Source organism: Rhinolophus ferrumequinum, chromosome 11, assembly GCF_004115265.2.
Source record: "Rhinolophus ferrumequinum isolate MPI-CBG mRhiFer1 chromosome 11, mRhiFer1_v1.p, whole genome shotgun sequence".
Classification (NCBI taxonomy): domain Eukaryota; kingdom Metazoa; phylum Chordata; class Mammalia; order Chiroptera; family Rhinolophidae; genus Rhinolophus; species Rhinolophus ferrumequinum.
This window is the reverse complement of record NC_046294.1, coordinates 70051934-70072179: the sequence shown is the minus strand read 5'-3', so window position 1 is coordinate 70072179 and position 20246 is coordinate 70051934. Positions and strand designations below refer to the sequence as shown.

General features: G+C 34.1%; 1 protein-coding gene across 1 annotated transcript in view; it reads right to left on the bottom strand.

The window, feature by feature from the left end:
• The window catches only part of CNTN5 (contactin 5), a 1273287-nt gene that overhangs the window by 323567 nt on the left and 929474 nt on the right, over positions 1–20246 (bottom strand). Inside the window, 1 exon segment of the mRNA XM_033121922.1 lies at positions 4282–4384. Within this exon segment, the coding sequence (XP_032977813.1) occupies positions 4282–4384 (103 nt within the window).

The following is a 20246-nucleotide window of genomic DNA, read 5'->3' as shown; positions in this document are numbered from 1 at the left end:
ATTCCAAAACCAAATAAAGATATTACAAAAAAGTAATTGATAGGCCGATATCCCTGATAAACACAGAGACAAATAACTACAACAAAATATTAGTGAACCGAATTTAGCAATACATTAAAATAATCATACACCATGATCAAGTGGAAGTGGGATTAACTAATGTTAGGCAAGGTTGGTTCAATATCCACAAATCAATTAATATGATACACCACATAAACAAAGTGGAAAATAAAAATTGTATGATCATATCAATAGATGCACATAAAGAGTTTGACAAACTCCAGCATAGATAAGAACTCTCAGCAAAGTGGGAATAGGGGTAACATATCTCACCATAATAAAAGTCATACATGACAAACCCAAGCTAACATCATACTCAATAAGGAAAAGCTAAAGGCATTATCCTTAAGATCAGAAACAAGAAAGACAAGGATGTCCACTTTCAACACTTTTATTTAAAGTAGTACTGGAAGTCCTATCCACAGCAATCAGACGAGAAAAAGAAATAAAAGGCATCCAAATTGGAAAGGAAGAAGTAAAAATGCCATCATTTTCAGATAACATGACATTATATATGGAGACCCTCAAAGAAGATTCCAACAAAAAACTGTTAGAACTAATAAATGAATTCAGTAAAAGTAGCAGGATACAAAATCAATATTCAGAAATCAGTTGCATTTTTATATACCAACAAAAATTATCAGAAAGAGAAATTAAGAAAACAATCACATTTACAATTGCATCAATATAAAATACCTAGGGATAAATTTAACCAAGGGAGTAAAAGACCTGTACTCAGAAAATTATAAGATATTGATGAGAGACATTAAAGAAGATATAAATGTACACACCAAAAAATGTATACACATTTTAAGAAAGGAAAAAACTGTATTAAATGTATGCTGATGGTAACCACTTTGAGCACCTCTTGTAATTGCAGAAGTCAAACGTGACTTGTATTCATCTTTTGTTATCAGTATATACTGAGTATTACAATTTTAATATAGTCAATAATATTGTAATAACTATGTACAGTCAGATGGCTTATAGACTTACTAGAGTTATCACTTTGTGAGGTATATAAATGTCCAATCACTCTTTTGTTTTGTACACCTCAAACTAATAAAAAAGAAAATGAAACAGAATAGGAGTTAGTCGAAAAGATTTATGTATAAAGAACCTATTATTTATTATTTATTTTCTGTTAATAGTAGTTGATCGGATTAAGCAGACACACTATTTCTGAGTTTGTTCATTCCTTCAACAAATTATTTCCTGAGTGCTGCCTACGTGCCAGGTACTGTGTTAGGCGCTAGGATATATAAGTGAAGAATGATTCCTGCCCGCAAGGGGCTTAAAACTCAATGAAGGGGACTTGCTGGTTATTCTGTTTGCCTCCCTTGCCTGTCACTCTCCTCTTCTCCCACACTTTTTGCCTTGCTTTGTGTACAGCCAACTGCATCCTTTGGGCTTGCAAACTGGCTTCTGTTTGCCTCCAGTCACGGGAGCCATAAGAGGAGATCAGAAGGCATGCAGTAAAAGAAGTGAGGATATGAATTTCTCTATGCTTTCCTCAGTTATGTTGTTTTAATGCATCTCTTCATGACGACAGTGACTACAGCTCCTGTTGGGTGTCCCCGGGCTCACTCCATATCTTCCCCTGTTTCTGCTTCTGATGACACTATCTCCCCCACCCCTGCTCAATTTGGCTTATGGATGAGAATGACTTCTTGCTATCACTAGTCTATTAATGCCTCAGTTTCTTTTCTTGATCCTCTTAACTCTGCTCAAAAATCTTTAATTTAAGCCTTTACTAAGCTCTGTTGAACCATCTGAGTTGTATCCTGTTTCCAGCTGGATTCCTGACTGATACAGAGACATTTTTGAAAGTAGATAAACACACAAGTTTTAAATAATTTAAAACCGTATTACTGTATTAAGGGTTATGAAGAAAAAAATACAAGTATTGAAATAGAGAATGATAGGGTGAGTTATAAAGTAGTCACAGATGACCTCTTAAGAAGGTGATATTTAAGTGAGACTAGAGGATAAGTAGGAGCCAGCACGGAAAGAACAGGGACGAGGGCTCCCAGTAGAGAGAATAGCAAGTGCAAAGTCTTGATAGAAAAGAACGTGATATGCTCTTGGTTATAATACCCTATGAGGAATACTTGGTTGAAACACTCCATGTGGACAGAATGAGTGGGAAAATCAATTTGAGTAGCAAAGTCTTGACTGATATCTAGTGACAAATACTAAAGTTCTTGGACAGACAAAAGTTCACCCGAGAACCATGTAATTGTTAAAGTGGCAAGCAGTTCAGGTGAGCTGTGGGAACTCAGCAGATGCTCAGCTATTAATTTGAAATTGCTGTGGTCATGTTGAGATGCAATCATTTTCTACTCCACCTAATTATGTGCTGTAAAGGCATTAACATATGTAAAAATGTTATTCTTTGACCTCATTTGCTTTCATCAGAATGGTGGGTTAGTTTTTAGGTAGAAATAGATCTCTTCATAGCATTTTAAAAAATCATACTTGTGACACTTCCCTGAAAGAATATCAAATGAATAACAGAGACTCTTTTGTCAGAGACTGTGTATCTTCATCTTACATTTAATTAATTAATCTGGGGTGGTGTAGGGTCAGGGAGTAGCAAAAAAGGAGTGGAGAAGTTGGAGAAAATAAATCATTAAAATGACATATTTTGACTGTTGGATCCTACCTACGACGAAATGATCAATTTATTAAGCATATTTCAAGACTTCCAAAAGCAAACACGTCTAATAAGCTTGCCTGGAGAAATTTCCCAAATTGTTTTTTTCTCTATAAATCTATTTCTCTAATATGTTTTACAATATGACCTCTCTTTGTTTGTGGCTTTAGTGCAAATATTGGCATTTAAGGATTATTTAACTGTAGGATATACTAAAACCTTTGGCATAGAACCAAAATAAATTCCTTTGTATTTATCAGAATTAAGCTGCTTACTCTGGACATTTCCAGGCATACTGGACACCATAACATGGTAAACGGTGAAAAAGAAGACTTTTAAGGTATTATTCAATTATGTGCATTTAACTAATATCTTTGTGTTTGCAAGGCTTCCTCAATTATCTACCCAAATACCTCCCAATGAATTTTAAGTTCTTGAAATATATTTCTACTCATAGGCATCTTTTACTTAAAAGAATGACTACACACTATTTATTTTATTTTCAGTTTATTATGATCCTGCTTCTACTTAGGTTTTAGTAGAATTGCACATGCATGTTATTTCAAACTTTGTTGAAATTAGAAAATATAGTGTTTACTATGTTCATGCCCTAAACTTCCTCTTACTAGCTAAATTTCTTATATTTACTAATATTTTCCTCACCCATAAACTAAACATACTTTAAGCACATTTATATAGCATAGTTTATCTCTAAGTACTTTATAGTTATGCTGTGGGACTAGCTCAGCACAACTGAAGTTAAATGATTAGTAACTCTGATAGAGATGCAGTTATGCAAATTATAATTATAGAGTCTAGAAAGGGCTCTGAGGTCTTATCACCCTTAAAAACCAAACAAACAACAACACTCTGTTTAAAATAAATCAGACTACTCTAATCAAATACAATAAAAATTCCACTCCTGCGTCTATGCCCAATACTCGTATTGTAAACATCACTGACAAGTAATTATATATTACAGGATTTAAACTCTCAGAAATAGAATCACTGAGTATAGCAGATATTAAAGTATGATGTAAGTCATCTTTCTGATGTGGGGAATAATTATATGTTGTACATATTGACAGCTTATGCTATCATGTTATTATTTCAGGAGATACTGAAGTAATGAATTGGCTCACTGTAATTATTATCTTTATGATATTTATATTCTTGCCTTATTATATCTTATCAGAATCTATATACATGAGGAGTAGATAGAGCCTTATCTTTTTATCCTCTTTTTATTCACTTTATTGATGAATAAAATTTAAGAATAATATTGAAATTTTAAGACACTTAAGCAGAGATACAATGTTCTTTCATTTAAAGAAGTTTCCTTTATATTAAAATAGCAAAACTACATACATTATTGTTCAAATAAATGACTAAAAAGATAATGATTATTGATTATTTTGTCAATTCCCATTTGCCCCCTTCTAAAAAAATGAATAGACACCAAGGAGATTCTGGAAAAATAAAACCTAGTGAAATAAATGATTCAAAAATAAGTTATGTCACATTTTAATAAACAATTGTCTAATTATGGAAGAATATGTACTCACTTGCCAAGTGCAAAGCACTCCATCTTAACAGTTGTTCCCTTAGCAGCTGTAACTGTAAAAGGAAAATGGACCTCAATTTTCGGCTCGTATTCTCCCATCACACCTAGGAAATAAAGAATAGCCTTTAAGCATAAAATGAATGTCACAATTTCTTTTCAATTTTGGGGATGGTTACATTGAAAAGCACTGTGGTTTGCTTGTTAATGTCTGTTTGATGACTGCTAAATTTTTGATGTGTTGAAATAAGAAGTACATTTAGACTTAATCATCATGATGAAATCTTTGTCTTTCCTTAAGAATTGGATTTCATGTATATTCATATATTTTAAAATAATAATTATTTAAAGTGTTAATCAACACTGATAGTTTAGGTATTGATTATGTTACAGAGGAAATAAATAACTATGAGCATTTCCCATGCTACATAATTGTTGGTTTTTCAAAACATATGTAAAGGTATCCAAACTTTATCAATGTCAAATGAGTGAACACTTATGTACTAAGTGAACATATATTTATTGAATATCTATAATATGCAAGCATTTTGCTCGGCACTCATTGTGAGTGTTACAAAGATAAATCAGCCAAGGACTGTGCTCTCAAGCACTCGACAAGTGTATTCTTAAACAAAGAAACAACATTTACTCAAGTATGAAACAAGAGCTATATGTCAGAATAATTGTAATGTACGGAAGAAAGTGATGAGTGCCATAAATGAGGTATCCTTAAAGTATTATGTACATTTGAGAGGATTATAAGGGTGGTTAGGATTTGTATAGGTAGGGAAAAGATAGAAGAGAAAATAAGTGGAATTGTAGGAGCAAAGACAGGGAAATGGGAAATCACCAGAAATAAAAATATCAGTTTTTCTGGCATGTTGGAATGTGAAGGGAAATGATACTAGGCAAATTTGGAAACATAAATGGAGGGCCTTGATTAAATAAGACATTCAAACTTTAATCTGTAAGTAAACTGAAGCCACAGGAGTTTTGAGTAAGGGAAGGGCATATGTATGTATGTGTGTGTGTGTGTGTGTGTGTGTGTATTTACACACATATATATGAATTGGAGTAGAGACTGGTAAATCAGGTACATTATTTCAATAATGCAAGGTGGAAATAATAACGGCCTGGACTTAAATTATGGTAGTAAAAAAAGAGAAAAGACAGTAGATGGGAAAAACCATGACAGAATGAAACTTGGTACACAATATGGTGCTCAGCATAAATGTATGGGCCTCACCAATAATAACACTGAGGTTTCGAGCTTGGGGAGTTGGGTGAAGTTAATGAAAGAAAAAAAACAACACACACTACAGTAGGAAAGCTGATGACTTTCATTTTAGGAGTACTTAGTTTGTTACCTGTAAGATATTCAGAAGAAAGGATCTGACCAAATAATGCAACAAGAGAAGTAAGCTCGAGGTGAGTTCTGGACAAGTAATCTGAACTTAGTATTATCATTCAGAGATGGCAGTTGAAGCCATGAGATTGGACAGGGCTTTCACCCATCAAAAACCAGAGCACTGGCTGATGCCTGATGAATTCCAGTGCTAGTGCCTTCAGGCAGTTATAGAGCTAATTTCCTTCCAAAAACAAGTTTTAGGAAATCCCTCTGTGTAAAGCACCACAGATGACACAGTTATGAGTTAGCACAGATGCTTCTCTGAGGAGCTTGTATGTGTGTGTTTGGCAGTGTCTGTATTTACACACATATTTGCATGTACAGGTCTGTGTGCATGTATAGCTCTGTGTGTATGTCCTTTGTGTATGCGTTTGGGATGAGAAAGGAGAGGAGAGAAAGAAACCCAGATAGAGTAAGATAAATGGTCTAAGATATGCAGCTAAGATGCACTTGATATGGAAAGGCAGAAAAGTTTATCTTTGACAAAGAAAATCTTTATGCCTGCGTTCATTGATTGCTTGATTGATTGATTGATTTTAGATGGGCTTTGAAAGAAGAATGTGGAGAACTTTAGATGGAAATTATTTAAGTTCACTAAGGACAGAAAGCTTATCTTTGCTTTTTATTTTATTTTTTGCTTTTTATTTTATTTTTTTTATTTTGTGAAGCAATCATATAGAGAAAATATCACTGGCTTCTGGACCTGCTCTGCTAATGACTAGATGGTACCATCTCTGACAGGTCAGTGACCTCTGTGTCTCATTTGTTAAACTATAAAGTGAGGGCATAGAAGAGAATTACCGTTAATGTAATGTCCTGTTCTGGTAGACTAACTCCTCGGTTTCTTTCTAGTCTTCGGTTCACTGTGCACCAAGAGCCTGACATTTAGCAAGTGAACTGACTGATTAGCACTATCCTCTCACTCAGAACAGATGGTAATGCGTAAGCACTACTTCTCTATCTCTTTCTCAACGATTTCCTCTTGTACCTCTTTTTTTTTATGTCCTCCTCCTGCCCTCTCCCCACACTTTCCAACTTCCTTTGTTTATTTCCTCATGTCTTCTTTTTTCCCTATGTCTCTCCTGAATTGCAAGATGTGCCCTGCTAGAGACACGTGGCTGAGCGTATCCAATGATGAGAAGTTTATCTTTAGTGCCCTTTTAACTTGTAAGCCCCATATGAAGACTCCTGGACATCCGGTCTAGTGACCTGTGCACACCTGAAGCAGGTCCTAAAGTCAGTTTCTGATCTCTCATCTGCTTTTCACTTTGATTCTGTAATATTCTGTTTCTTGTCTGCCTGTGAAGTGGATGATTTAGTAATACACAATTTACCATGATGCTTACCTAATGCCCAATATCCTTATTAAACCCAATATCATATGTGCACAAGTTCCTGTGAGTGCTAGCAGTTGTTGAGTGCTGTAGACTGTTGTAAAAGGGCAGTGAAAGTCAGGCTGAATTTAGAAAATATTTCTATATGATTAGTTTTAGTAAATTGTTTAAAGCGGTTTCAGAAGGGACTTGCATCTCCAAAGCTCCAGTAATTTGTTTTGATTTATTTTCCTATAATAAATAAAGTTTCCCCTTAGAATGAACTTTTATATTAATAGTTTTGTATTATTTTTATTAAAGAGGGTCCCTCCCATAATTGTACTACATTTCAGGCCCTCCAAAACCTGGATCTGTGGCCTTATAATGCCAAGGTATTACTGATATTATTGGCTAATAAGAGCCATATCCATGTATTCTCTCTCTTCTCTTCTAGGTAATGTTTGTGATTGCAAAGAAGATATTCTTTTAAAGCTTTCATCCTTAAAAATGACTCAAAGGATAGGCACTCCTGGCCATATGTAGAAAGTAATATTGTCCAGGTGGGGCCTTCTGGTGTTTCTCAACTGATTCCCATTGGGCCAAAGACATCACTAAGCCTCACTCCAGAGCCTAAGAGATTTGCCCATATCTGAAGTAGATATTAAAAATAAAATCAAAAGGTTTGAATAAGAGGCTTCACATTATATTACCTAATTTGAGCTGTACTGTAAGAAGTAACCGGTTCTTTTTAATTTTACTCTGATAGTTATGATCTAAGGATAGATTAGAAACTCCTTAGCTAGGTCTTGCTCTTTAACAATTGATTATATTCAGGAATTAAGTTTTGCTTTATGTTTCATGGGATAATTATGGTAGAACTAAAGTTTTCTTCAGCTTAATTTATCTTCTTTCTTTTCAAGATGAGAGAGCTAAGAGTAAAAGGGGTCAGGTAAATGGCACAAGATCGTATAGAAAACCATTGGTGAAAACGGGGCAGAAATACGAGTTTTCAAATCTTAAGTCCATAGCTATTTTTTTGACATCACTCTGTTGGGGAATTTCAGAGTATACCAGTCCAGGAATACCACATCTACTACATCAATCACTGATTGTCTAGCTTGGCTACTTGGTTTATTTCAGCTGCAGCTTTTAGTATCTCAAGTCATATGAAGCTTACTTTTCATTTCTTTTGTTGGACAGGGTTTGATAATAAAAGTAAAGGGAAATAATCCAACATATCTCTTTTATTTTTTGATAGCCCCTAATAGTAAGCTAAATATGTTCAAGAAACACTGTACTGTGTCTTCATCTCTTTCCCTACACCTGTCTCTTTTGGATTAGGTGGCTGCCCTACATTGGAATTACATGGCATTAGAATTAAATGACCTTAATTAGTAATAAACAGAAGCCTTCAGCTGATAGCACATTACTCTTCTTCTATGTCTTCATGGTTGTTGATTTCTTATTTATTCCAGTTACTTACAAAGAGCTAGGGTCCTTTTCCTTAAGTGGAATACAATTTAGAGCAGTATTTCTCCGACTGTGCTGCCAATGACAGAGAGCTAAGGACATCAGAAAAATAGGAAAGAACTTACTAAAATTTTAGGCTATAGGGTTGAAATCCAAGCCTAGTGATAAATAATCTTTGAAGATGGGGGTACAGACTCTATATTTAATAATATCTCTTAGTGATTTTATGTACATTAAATAAATTTAGTTGTAGTGAGAAATGCAACAAAGAGATAGCAAACATAAAAAAGGATATAGAGACCATAAAAAAGAACCAGTCACAAGTAAAGAACACAGTAATGGAAATGAAGAACACACTAACAAGAATCACCAGCACACCAGATGAAGCAGAGGATCGAATAAGCAATTTGGATGATAAGATAGCAGATAACACCCAATCAAATAGCAAAAAGGAGAAATAATTTTTAAAAATGAGGATAGTTTAAGAGACTTCTGGAACACCATCAAGCGTACCAGCATTCACATCATAAGAGTACCAAAAGGAGAAGAGAGCGAATAAGAAACTGAAAAACTATTTGAAGAAATAATGACTAAAATCTTTCCCAACTTGGTGAAGGAAATAAACATAGAAGCCCAAGAAGTAAAGAGAGTGGCAAACAAGATGAACCCAAAAAAGCCCACACCAAGACACATCATAATTAACATGGCAAAGTTTAAACACAAAGAGAGAATCCTAAAAGCAGCAAGAGAAAGGCGAATTCTTGTAGTTAATTATAAGGAAGCACCCATAAGATTGTCTGATTTCTCAACAGAAACTTTGCAGGCCAAAATGGATGGGTATAGAATATTCAACACGATGAAAACCAACAACCTACAACTAAGGTTACTCTACCCAGAAAAGCTATCATTTAAAATTGAAGGACAGATAAAGAGCTTCCCAGATAAGAAAAAGCTAAAGGAGTCCATCACTATCAAGCTAGTATAACAAGGAATGTTAGAAGGACATGTTTAGGGTGAAAAAAAAAGCTAAAAATATGAATAATAAAATGGCAATAACTACATACCTATTAATAATGACTTCCAATATGAGTGGATTAACTGCTCCAATCAAAAACATAGAGTGGCTGAATGGGTAAGAAAACAAAATATGTATGCTGCCTAGAAGAGACTCACTTCAGACTGAAAGACATACACAGACTGAAAGTAAAGGGATGGAAAATGTTATTTCATGTAAATGGAAACAAAAACAAAACAATGAGTATTACTGGGGTAGTATACCAGACAAAACAGACTTTAAAACAAAGGCTAAAACAAGACACAAAGAAGGACCAAACAATCCACTTCTGGGTATTTATCTGAAGAAAACTAGCACGTTACTCTGAGGGGACGTGTGCATCTATATGTTCATTGTAGCATTGTTTACAGTGGCCATGATTTGGAGGCAGCCTGGTACATCGATGGATGACTGAATAAAGAAGAGGTGGTATGTATATACATTGGAATATTGCTCGGCCATGGAAGGGAATGGGGTCTTGCCATCTGTGGTGGCATGGGTGGACCTGGAGGGTATTAGGCTGAGTGGAGTATGTCAGACAGAGAAAGACCAATGCCATATGATTTCATTTATATGTGGAATCTAAAGAACAAAATAAATAAACACACAAAACAGAAACACACTCATAGATATAGAGAACATTTTGATGGTTGCCAGATGGGCGGGGGGTTAAGGGCATGGATGAAAAAGGAGAAGGTATTAAGAAGTACAAATTGGTTGTTATGCAGTAGTCTTGGGGACGTAGGGTATAGTATAAGGAAAATAGTCAATAATATTGTCATAACTATGTATAGTGTTCGATGGGTACTAGATTTATAGGGGTGAAAGATAAAGTGGTTAGGGTACAGGATGAAAAAGGTGAAGGAATTAAGAAGTACAAATTGGTAGTTACAAAATAGTTATGGGGATATAAAGTAAAGCGTAGGGAATATAGTCAATAATATGGTATGTATAGTGCCAGGTGAGTAGGGTAGTACACTAGTCAGGGAGATCACTTTTTAAATTATATAAATGTCTAACCACTATGCTTTATATCTGAAATATTGAATGTCAACTGTAATTGAAAAATTAAAAAGGGGGGTAAAGGGTGAAGAGGAATAAGAGGTCCAAATTTCCAGGTATAAAACAAACAAGTCATGGGGATGTAATGCACAGGATAGGGAATATAGTCAATAATATTGTGATAGCATGGTACAGTGTCAAAAGGTTGCAGGACTTATCATGGTGATCACTACTTTGGGTAGATAAATGTTGAATAACTATGGTGTACACCTGAAACTGATAGAATGTATGAGCATGCTAACTATATTTTTAATAGAAATCTTTAAAAAAAGAAATTCAAAGTTAAACCTATATTGTTTCTTATTTTTATCTTATTATTTGTCATTTTTAGAATTAGAGTGGAGCAGACTTAAATGTCTGAAAAAAAATAGCACTCAGTGGATCTACAATTATATTGCATTAATTGGTGACTTGCCTTAACTGTAGGGCAAATTATATTCAATGTATATGTACAAGTACTCAAACCAGAGCTGGGGTTTTTTGTTTGTTTGTTTGTTTTTTGATTGCCTGAAGATCAGTTCTGATTGGTCAGTGTCCGTGTGATAACAGTAAAATGTTTTAAGTGACATTTCTATATGATACTCATAGTAATACTCATTTCTATGGTCAAGAATTTATGTCCAGTAAACCTTAAAAATTTATCTTAGCACATGAGTTTAAAAGGTTTGGTTGATCATTTTCTTATATACAGATAATGGGCATTTATTTGTTTGTCTTCAACATCTTTGCCAATTGTACTCAACATCTGTTTCTTTTCTTCTAAGAATAGCAGCTATATTCTCAGTGTTCCTTTTTCTATTTTTTAAATCAAAGTTTATTGGGGTGACAATTGTTAGTAAAGTTCTTTTTGGAAAATGTTTCGTCCATCTTTTCTAACCATGTGCGTTGAATGGGAGCTATTGTCTTCTTCTAACTTCTGCCTTCCTGGCTGTACTTATTAACTTTTTGTGGGCATCAGATTACCCCACGGCCCTGTACCCAAGCCTGGCCAGTCAGATTACCCCACGGCCCTGTACACAATGTTCATTTCATGGATGGGCAATTGAGGCTGGGATTTTTGAATTAGAGACAAGGGAATCCAAGTCTCAGTTCCTCCTTTGTGGCAAAAATAGCCTGCACGTTTGAGAGACCTGAAGCTTTCACTAATAGAGGGAGTTAATCTGCCATTGAAGAGAATTAAATCAATTTAGACAGAATTAAGCCTATGTAGATAGAGGAGAGATGGAAAGAATACTGGTAACATGTCAGTTCTACCCAAGTTTTAATATCTTGCTTGTTTCTCAGTTAAACAAAGTGAATTTTATATTTTGCTTAAATTATATCAAGTTGGGTTTCTCAGTTGCAACCCAAAGAGTTCTGACTTTATATACCTTATTGTGCTCAGCATAACCAGCGGTGACCCAATGTCAGGTTCTATCTCATAACCTACCTGGATTCCGAGTCTATCATATTCTAAATTAGGCATAGGACAAGGTGGAGTGGTGGCGAGACAGGTGCCAAGACAAATCAATATATACGATTTGTCCTATTTTTAAACATCATACCTTTTAATAGAGAATGCGAATTCTAATAGAGAATACAATACATTATATATCTCCTAATAAAAGAGGATAAATGAAATAAGAAAAGTACAGATAAAGAATTATGGGAGTTGAGAAGAAGAAATTATTGACTAGGAAAATTGAGGAAAATGGGGGAACTGCTTTAAGTGAATTGTGACAACGGGACTGGAATTAAAGATGTAACGGTGGAGGTTTAGTAACTGTCAGCTGGAAGGGACAGTGTTAGTACAGTGAGATTCTATCTAAAATCTTATCAGAAATTTAATTTTGTTGCATTGAGCACGAAGGAGTAGTGAGAGAAATTTCAAAGATAATTAAGGTTATAAATAATATCTAGGAATATTATATTTTATTATTCACTTGTTAAGATGCCTCAGGAGTGTCTTGATAAATTTGCATGAACACTCATTTAGAAAAATAATTTCAACAATCAATAAGCATCTGATTTTATTTAAAGATGGCACCTGGAGTTAATTATAAATACACACTGTAATCAGTGATTACATATTGGTAAATTGAACAAAATAAATGTAATCAAAATGTACCTAGGATAAATATGAAAATGAAGGACCTATGCAATGTGGTTTGTACATTATGATTTGCATATTAAAGTGTATTGAAATTATTTAATAAAATGTTTTGGGGATTTTCTTTTATTTAACCAGAAATATATGTGATATCAGAGTTCCCTTCATTATTTTTAGTTTATAGTATTTGAGTTTCAGTATGTTTCACTTCTAATTGTTGCTTATTTTTTATTGTCTTTAGTATGAATTTGCATATAAATGTATATTTATTGTGCTATGTAAGCCTCTTGGTAAGTAAAGAAAGACTCAAATAAATAATAACAATAAATATTGATGATAATAATAATAATAATGAGAGAGAGGAAAAAAGATAATGAATAAATTGCTCACATTATGTCTACAGGTATTATGATGTGTATGAGACATGTCACTTACTAATCTTTTCAGGATATATTAAATATGAACCAGTGAATCATAGATAAATGATGCAAATCATAACTCTAGACCTGGCTCTGTTGAAACATTAAGATAATCACAGATCTCTTCTGGATGTGTTTACTTATATATAATAAGAAAACTAATGTAACTGAGGGTTTAGCAACCTAGTGATATTTTAGGAATTATATATGGTATATTAATATATCCCTCCTACTGTATTAAAATAAATTAAAAGTTGCAGGCTTTGGAAATTTTAATCATTTAGAAAAGTGTCCAGATGTCTTCTTTTTAATTCCCTAATAAGCCTCTGATAAGTAAATATTTTACAAGCCTAGATAAATAGACAACATATTGTTTTCTCACTTCAAAAAGTATATATTACTCTAAATCATAGTTTCTTGAGGTGAGTCATTGTTATGTAAATAAAGGGATTGAAGTATTCCCTGATAAGAGGAAATAAATGACTTGTGTTATCTTCAAATAAATGCACCATTATGAGTATTATTTATCTAGAGAGATTGAAAAAAACTAGAGAGGTTTTTATGTTAGGAGATGTTTTTCATCACTATTATATATATTCTGAAAATCAGAGAAACCAATAGATTTTTTTCCCCATTCCCAAGCATCAAGAATAAATTGATCAAGGCTCTGCTTCACACTGTAATTTCTTCCCTATGATTACCAACCGAATTTTAAGATGTATTTTGTTCTCCTGTTCTGGACACTGTGATTTCAGGAAATATACCCATCTCTTCCACCATCATCTGAAGGCTCATTCCATGTGTATTAATAACTTGGAAAAAAAATTATAAAAGTAAAGACTAAAGAAAGCAACTATATATTTTTTTCTGAAGAAACACATAAGCTCCCTAGCAGTAAACCAACAGGCTAGATAGAGCAAATTTGAAAAATTTGATAACGAAGGGTTGAATGTTCACTTTGACTGAGAAGTATGTTGAAACGTTTTCCTTTTTTAGAGAAATAAATATGCTTGCCATTTTCATAAATATCTATTCACAAATAAAATTACAGAAACTTCTCTATAAATATACCTACCTAACCAAATCCATATATAGTTTTACAATAATTCCATCACAGTCATATGTTGCATAATGATGTTTCAGTGAATGATGGACCCCATAAACAATGGTGGTGTCATAAGATTATAATGGAGCTGAAAAAGTCCTATCACCTAGTGATGTCATAGCCATTCTAATGTCACAGCACAAGACATTACTGATGTGACTGTAGTGATACTGGTGTAAACAAAATCTACTGCCCTGCCAGTCGTAAAAAAGTATCGCACATACAGTTATGTATAGAACATAACACTTGATGATAATTATAAACCACTATGTTTCTGGTTTACATATTTACTATACAATCCTTTTTCTTATTATTTTAGAGTATACTATTTCTACCTTTTTCTACTATACAATAGTATGCCATGTTATGCTGGCAGCAGCCTCAATATATCTTGATTGCATCATTTTCTCTTGTGCTTGATTTAATCTCATGTTGTTTTGTACAGTAACATGCTGTACAGGTTTGTAGCCAAGGACAGTAGGCTATGCCATAGAGACTAGGTGTGTAGTAGGCTATACCAACTGGATTGCTTAAGTATATTCTATGATATTCACACAACAACGGAATCACCTAACAAGGCATTTCAGAACATATCCTCAAGTGGCACATGATTGTATTTATGAGTTCATTTAAATGAGTTTAAATTAGTTCATTTAAAATTGGGTGACATTTTTTATTTTAAGTTTTCTTTGATTTTGTTAAGTGTGTAAGTGTGTGTGTGTGTCTGTTTATGCTTCTATGCATGTGCCTTTAGAATATGAAAATAAGAGAGAGAGAGAGAGAGAGAGAGAGAGAGAGAGAGAGAGAGAGAGAGAGAGAGAGAGAAATTTGGTACCTGCTAAAAATTTTGGTACTTTGACTTTTATTAGACGTCTTTAAGATCTATGTGAACATAATGACAGATCACCTATTGAATGAACTAGGGTCCTCTTTTCTACAGCCAAGGACCCTTCTAGTTTGACAGGACCCAGTAATGGTGAATTATCACACTAAAACTAACTCAAACAGAAATTAGAAATATAATGCTTCTGAATGACATATTAATGCTCAATCCAATACAATAATTAAATGCTTTGAAGATCTATAAATCGTTCTATCTTCTACCCTAATCAGAGTTACTTCTTTTCTATTGTGATTTAATGAGAAATTTTATTTGTATACAATTCATTCAAATATTTGTTTCTACCAGAACATTTTTTTTCCATTAAAAAGAGAAAGTAAGAAGCTTCAGAACTATGGTGGACTTTCCTCATTTCATTAAACACATCAATCATAAGTTGCTAGATCCACAGTCCTTTCTATAAGAAACAAAGGGCATTCAGTGAGATAACAAAAATCAGGTAAAGGTGAGGCAAGGTAAAACTAAGTTATGGATTCAGCCACTTCCAGTCTCAGTCCCCATGAAGTCACGCCATATTCCAGACCCTAATCTTGGATTTCTGTAATATCATCTTTCTCATACCATGTCATATATTTCCTGAAAACAAAAAACTCTTACTTAGGTTCATTTGAGTGAACTTCTGTTCCCTGCAGCTACCTAGGACATTCACCCACACTACCATTTATTTCTAAATTTTTAACATTTTTCAGAGATATTTTTCCTTCCAGTAAAGTTTCTTACCCATAGCTGTCTATGTATTCATACTGTAATCACTAAGAAGTCAAGGAACTTAAAATATCCTGGAGGAATTAGTTCTGCCAGCTCAGTTGATCAGCTGTGTGGCTGTATAACTCAGAGAAAAACGTGACAAATGGGTTGTTTTAAAGTTTTGTTAAAAGCTTATTTTTACACTTTCACCTGCACAGATTGTTTTCTCGCTTCAGTCTTGTTATTGAGAATGCCCGCATGCCTGCTGTTAGCACTCACATTTGAGATGCTAAACATACCAGGCTCTTCCCTGATTTGCTCTGTAAACAATTCACGTATTTTATTTTACAAACTTTTCCTGACTTCAAATCTCTATGGATGATATGGTTCAAAAGATACATATTTCCAGGGAGGAATGCCAATTATCACAGCCTCATCACAGGACTTTATGTGCATTAAAGACTCTAGATGTAAAGAGGGGGAATAAACATTGGCTGAACATCTGCTATAAACCTGCTTCCTCTGTTATGTGTATGTAACTAAATTGGCATCTAAATCTTACAAATACAGCAAGGTAGATACTATTATATCTATCTTAAACAAGAGGAAACTGAGTATTGAAGAGGTTAAATAACTTCCTCAACATGACTGACAGGTAAGGGGTTCGAATCCAGGACTATATTAATTCTGAAGTTAGCTTCCCCTGATTGTTCTATGTTGCTTCCTAGGAAAAGTTCCTGATGCTTGCAAAGCACAATTCATTTAGTCATTCCCAATCTTTTTGACAACTAAGTTCTACTTCAAATATTACTTTTTCAGAAAAGTCTTTCCTGTCCCTCTACCACCTGCCCCACCCCACTCAACCATGTTAATGTTTTTCTCTCTCTGTCTGTCTCTATCTCTGTCTCTCTGTGTGTGTATATATGTGTATATATAGAGAGACTACTGTTATATACTCATATAGTACTCTGTTTCTCTACATATTATCTCTCTTTATATTATACTGTTTCTTTGAAAAAACCTAATTACAGTTACCACTAATTGTTCAATCTGACCACACCTGTATTCCTTTGATCAACATCTGCTTTCTCTTCTGTAAGCTTAACTAGGACTGGGGCCACATTGGTTCGATCCATTGTACCTTCAAACTGTACCTGGTACAAAATCAGTGCTCAAGAATATTTGATAACTGAATTAATCAATCTACTTGTCATCAACTATGTAGAAGATGTGTGATGCGTGACATAAGAACTGAGAATATTTTATTTTAAAGTATTTCAATGCTTATGTTCTTTTTTTCATTTTGAGGAAGATTTAAGGTAATTTTCTAATATGGAATTATAAAAATCTATATTTTGTTTTAAATTATTGTGATATGGTCATATGAGAATAAAATATTTTATGAATGAATCAAGTGGTAAAATCTCATCATTTTTCCATAATCTATTGTCAAGTTCTGTTAATTTGGTTTCTATAACATCTTTCCTGTCCATTCCTTTCCTCCTCTTCTGATTGTTATTACTTTATTTTGGAGTCCCTTTCATCCAGCTCATTAGCTTTGGCAATGTTGAGATCATTGATGGCATGAGTGGTGGTCACTAAAGCCTCACAGGATTAGATATAAGAGAAAATAGGAAAGACATTTGAGATAGAGTTTAGACAACTCTTGGAAGAAGGCCTGCTATAAAAGAGAGCTGAGAAAATACGATGTGAGCTGGAGAAGGATGTTGAATCAAGAAAAAGGTACTTGTAAGATGGTAAATATTCTAATATGTTTACTGATGAGAATGATGCAGTATGGAGGGAGAAAACGATGGGGGAAAAAAGAGGGTAACTACAGAAGGAAACACCTTAGATTAGGTAAGAGGGTATGGAATGTAGTACACAGAACTGCCGAAAACAGTACATTAGACATAATCAAGGTAAGGGAGCCCAAATATGTGATGAATTATAAGATGTCATGTTTTTTGCTGGAAAAATAAATGATATCGCAAATTTAAGGCAGAACAGACCTGCACTGAAAACTATGTGTTTTTTTTTTTTTTTCTATCCAGAGCTAACTGCATAGATACAACCATAAAGTGTATGAGACAAAGGTTGAGGTTGGGGTTAGAGATCTGCCAAGTGAGTAGAATGTAATAGAGTGGGGAGATACAGAGTTGAGATTCTGTACAGGAAAATGTTTATGAGTTACTGTGTAATCTAAGCTAGAAAGGGAAGACACTTGAGGACATGAGGGTTTGATGGACTGTGAAATAGTGGATTGATCAAAGGATTGGAGAGTTTAAGGGGTTGAAGAATTGTCTGAGTGAAAAGTGCTAAACAGAATTATTTGGACAGAAAGGAGGCTGTGGGCAGAGAGCTGTTTACTTAAAATTGCCTTTATCAAAAGGCAAAATGACTGGTAATGGCAAAATTCAGGCTATTACCTTTGCAATGGATGGCTAAGAATGGATGGAATCCAATTTCATGGGAAGCAAGGGAGTCAAGAAACTGAGAGGTCAGGGCATTGAATGGATCATCAATGTACATATGGATGTTCCCAAGACAGAATAACATCTCCTGTAAATGAGGTAGGTGGAACTTGGAAAATGAGAGATTATTGCAATAGAGTTGACTACAACTGCTGAAAAGCATGCTATGGATCTCTTTATATCCTAATGTCTACTTTCCTTGAATGTTCTAGTCCTAAATTACTTTTTCAGGTTTACCTCTCACACTCTTTCCCTTCATGCATCCAATATTCTATGTATCAGAAATGCTTGCTATTTTTAAAATATACTTTATCCTTAACTGATTATGAGCCTGTTGGTCTTTATCTAAAAATACATAAATTTCATTCTAGGCACAATAAAATTCAGTTTATCAATAAACTTCAAATTATATAGAAGAAGAAGGAGAAGGAGAAGGAGGAAAAAGAGAAGAAGAGGAAGAAGAGCCCTGAAAACCATCCCCCCTCCCATTAAAAACAAATCCTAAAAATCTTCTGTGAGTCCCCTCAGCAAGAAATCTTGTCCCCTTGATGATGGTTTTGTCCAGTAAGGCACCTAGACTAGCTATACATAAATAACTGTAATACAAGGTAGAACATAATTAGTATAGCTAGTCTTGGTACCTTACTGGACAAAACCATCATCATCAAACATGAACTCTCCTATCTAGCCCCATCCTATTCCTGAGTCTCCTTTAGTCTGCCTTGCTTTCTGATGTCTTTGTATCTTGTCCTTTGAACTCCCATGTTGTTCTAAGCAAACTCATCTTTCTGTACCACTGTTTCAATTACGCATTCTATCTGTTTGTCAAAAAGAAACCTGGATTTTCCATTATCATTTTTATTTGGTTTTCCTTAGTCAATAGAAGAATAGAGCATACTGTCCATCCGTTCCTTTTTCCGAAAAGCCATTCAACACTCCAGATCAACATTTGAATCTGTTGGTCTGTGCTTCTTACTAGAGTTATTGTCAGCAAACAAGCAAATAAAGAAACAACAAAGAATAAAAAACAAGAACAAAAAAATAAATTAATGCTAATTCCCTGCTTAAAGGACTCTGTTTACTCAATTGTTTTCAAAATAAAATCAGAAACCCCTAGCATTGCATTCAAACCCCTTAACAGTTTAGAAGTTACCAGGTGGTTAGTCTTCTATTTAGTGACTCCTCTCCTTACAAATCTCACACTATAGCCACACAATACTTTGCAACCACATATTTTTCCCTCTCTCTACAATTCTTTTAACTTTTTCTTTTATTTATAAACTTCCATTCAGCTTTCAAAATCATATTCAAATGTCATCTCTCCATTTTTAGGTGAATTGATTTAACTCTATTCTTTGTTTTCACAGTTGTAATCATTATTCTAGTGCATATCTCATTGTATTTTAATGACGTTTACTTCTCTATGTTCCTCATTGCAGGGTGGTTTCTAGCAATGAGAAAATGAAGTTTATTCTTCTTTGTATCTGCACTGCTTGACATAAATTGATTAACTTTTATCTGGCAGCATGCAACTCTTTGGGTCAGCTTGGATTCCATGGTCCATAAGTTTCTCCCATTGAATACTTGATTTCATTTTCCTATTAAAAATTTGATGTACAACTTGCATTGGTTTTGATAAACATTTTCTTTACTTCTCATTTGAAGTTTGAGAGTGTTTCAGGAGCAAATCAAGAAATTTCATAATATTCTTTCAGTATTTCTTATACATCTCTCTTCCTATTTCTTTCCATAGACATCTTTTAATTCAAGCTTTCACTATATTGATCTTGATCTCTAATACACTTGGCCCCTACTTCTGCTGTCTTTTCCATCCAATCCTTTCTGTATAAAGACTCCGGATTAATCTTTGTAAAATAACATTATCATCATTTATTTATCTTTCTTAAAAAAATTAGTCATTCCCCATTGCCTTATTGATGAAATTTAAACTCCTTATTTTAGCATAGAAAGCCCTAAAAATCTACGC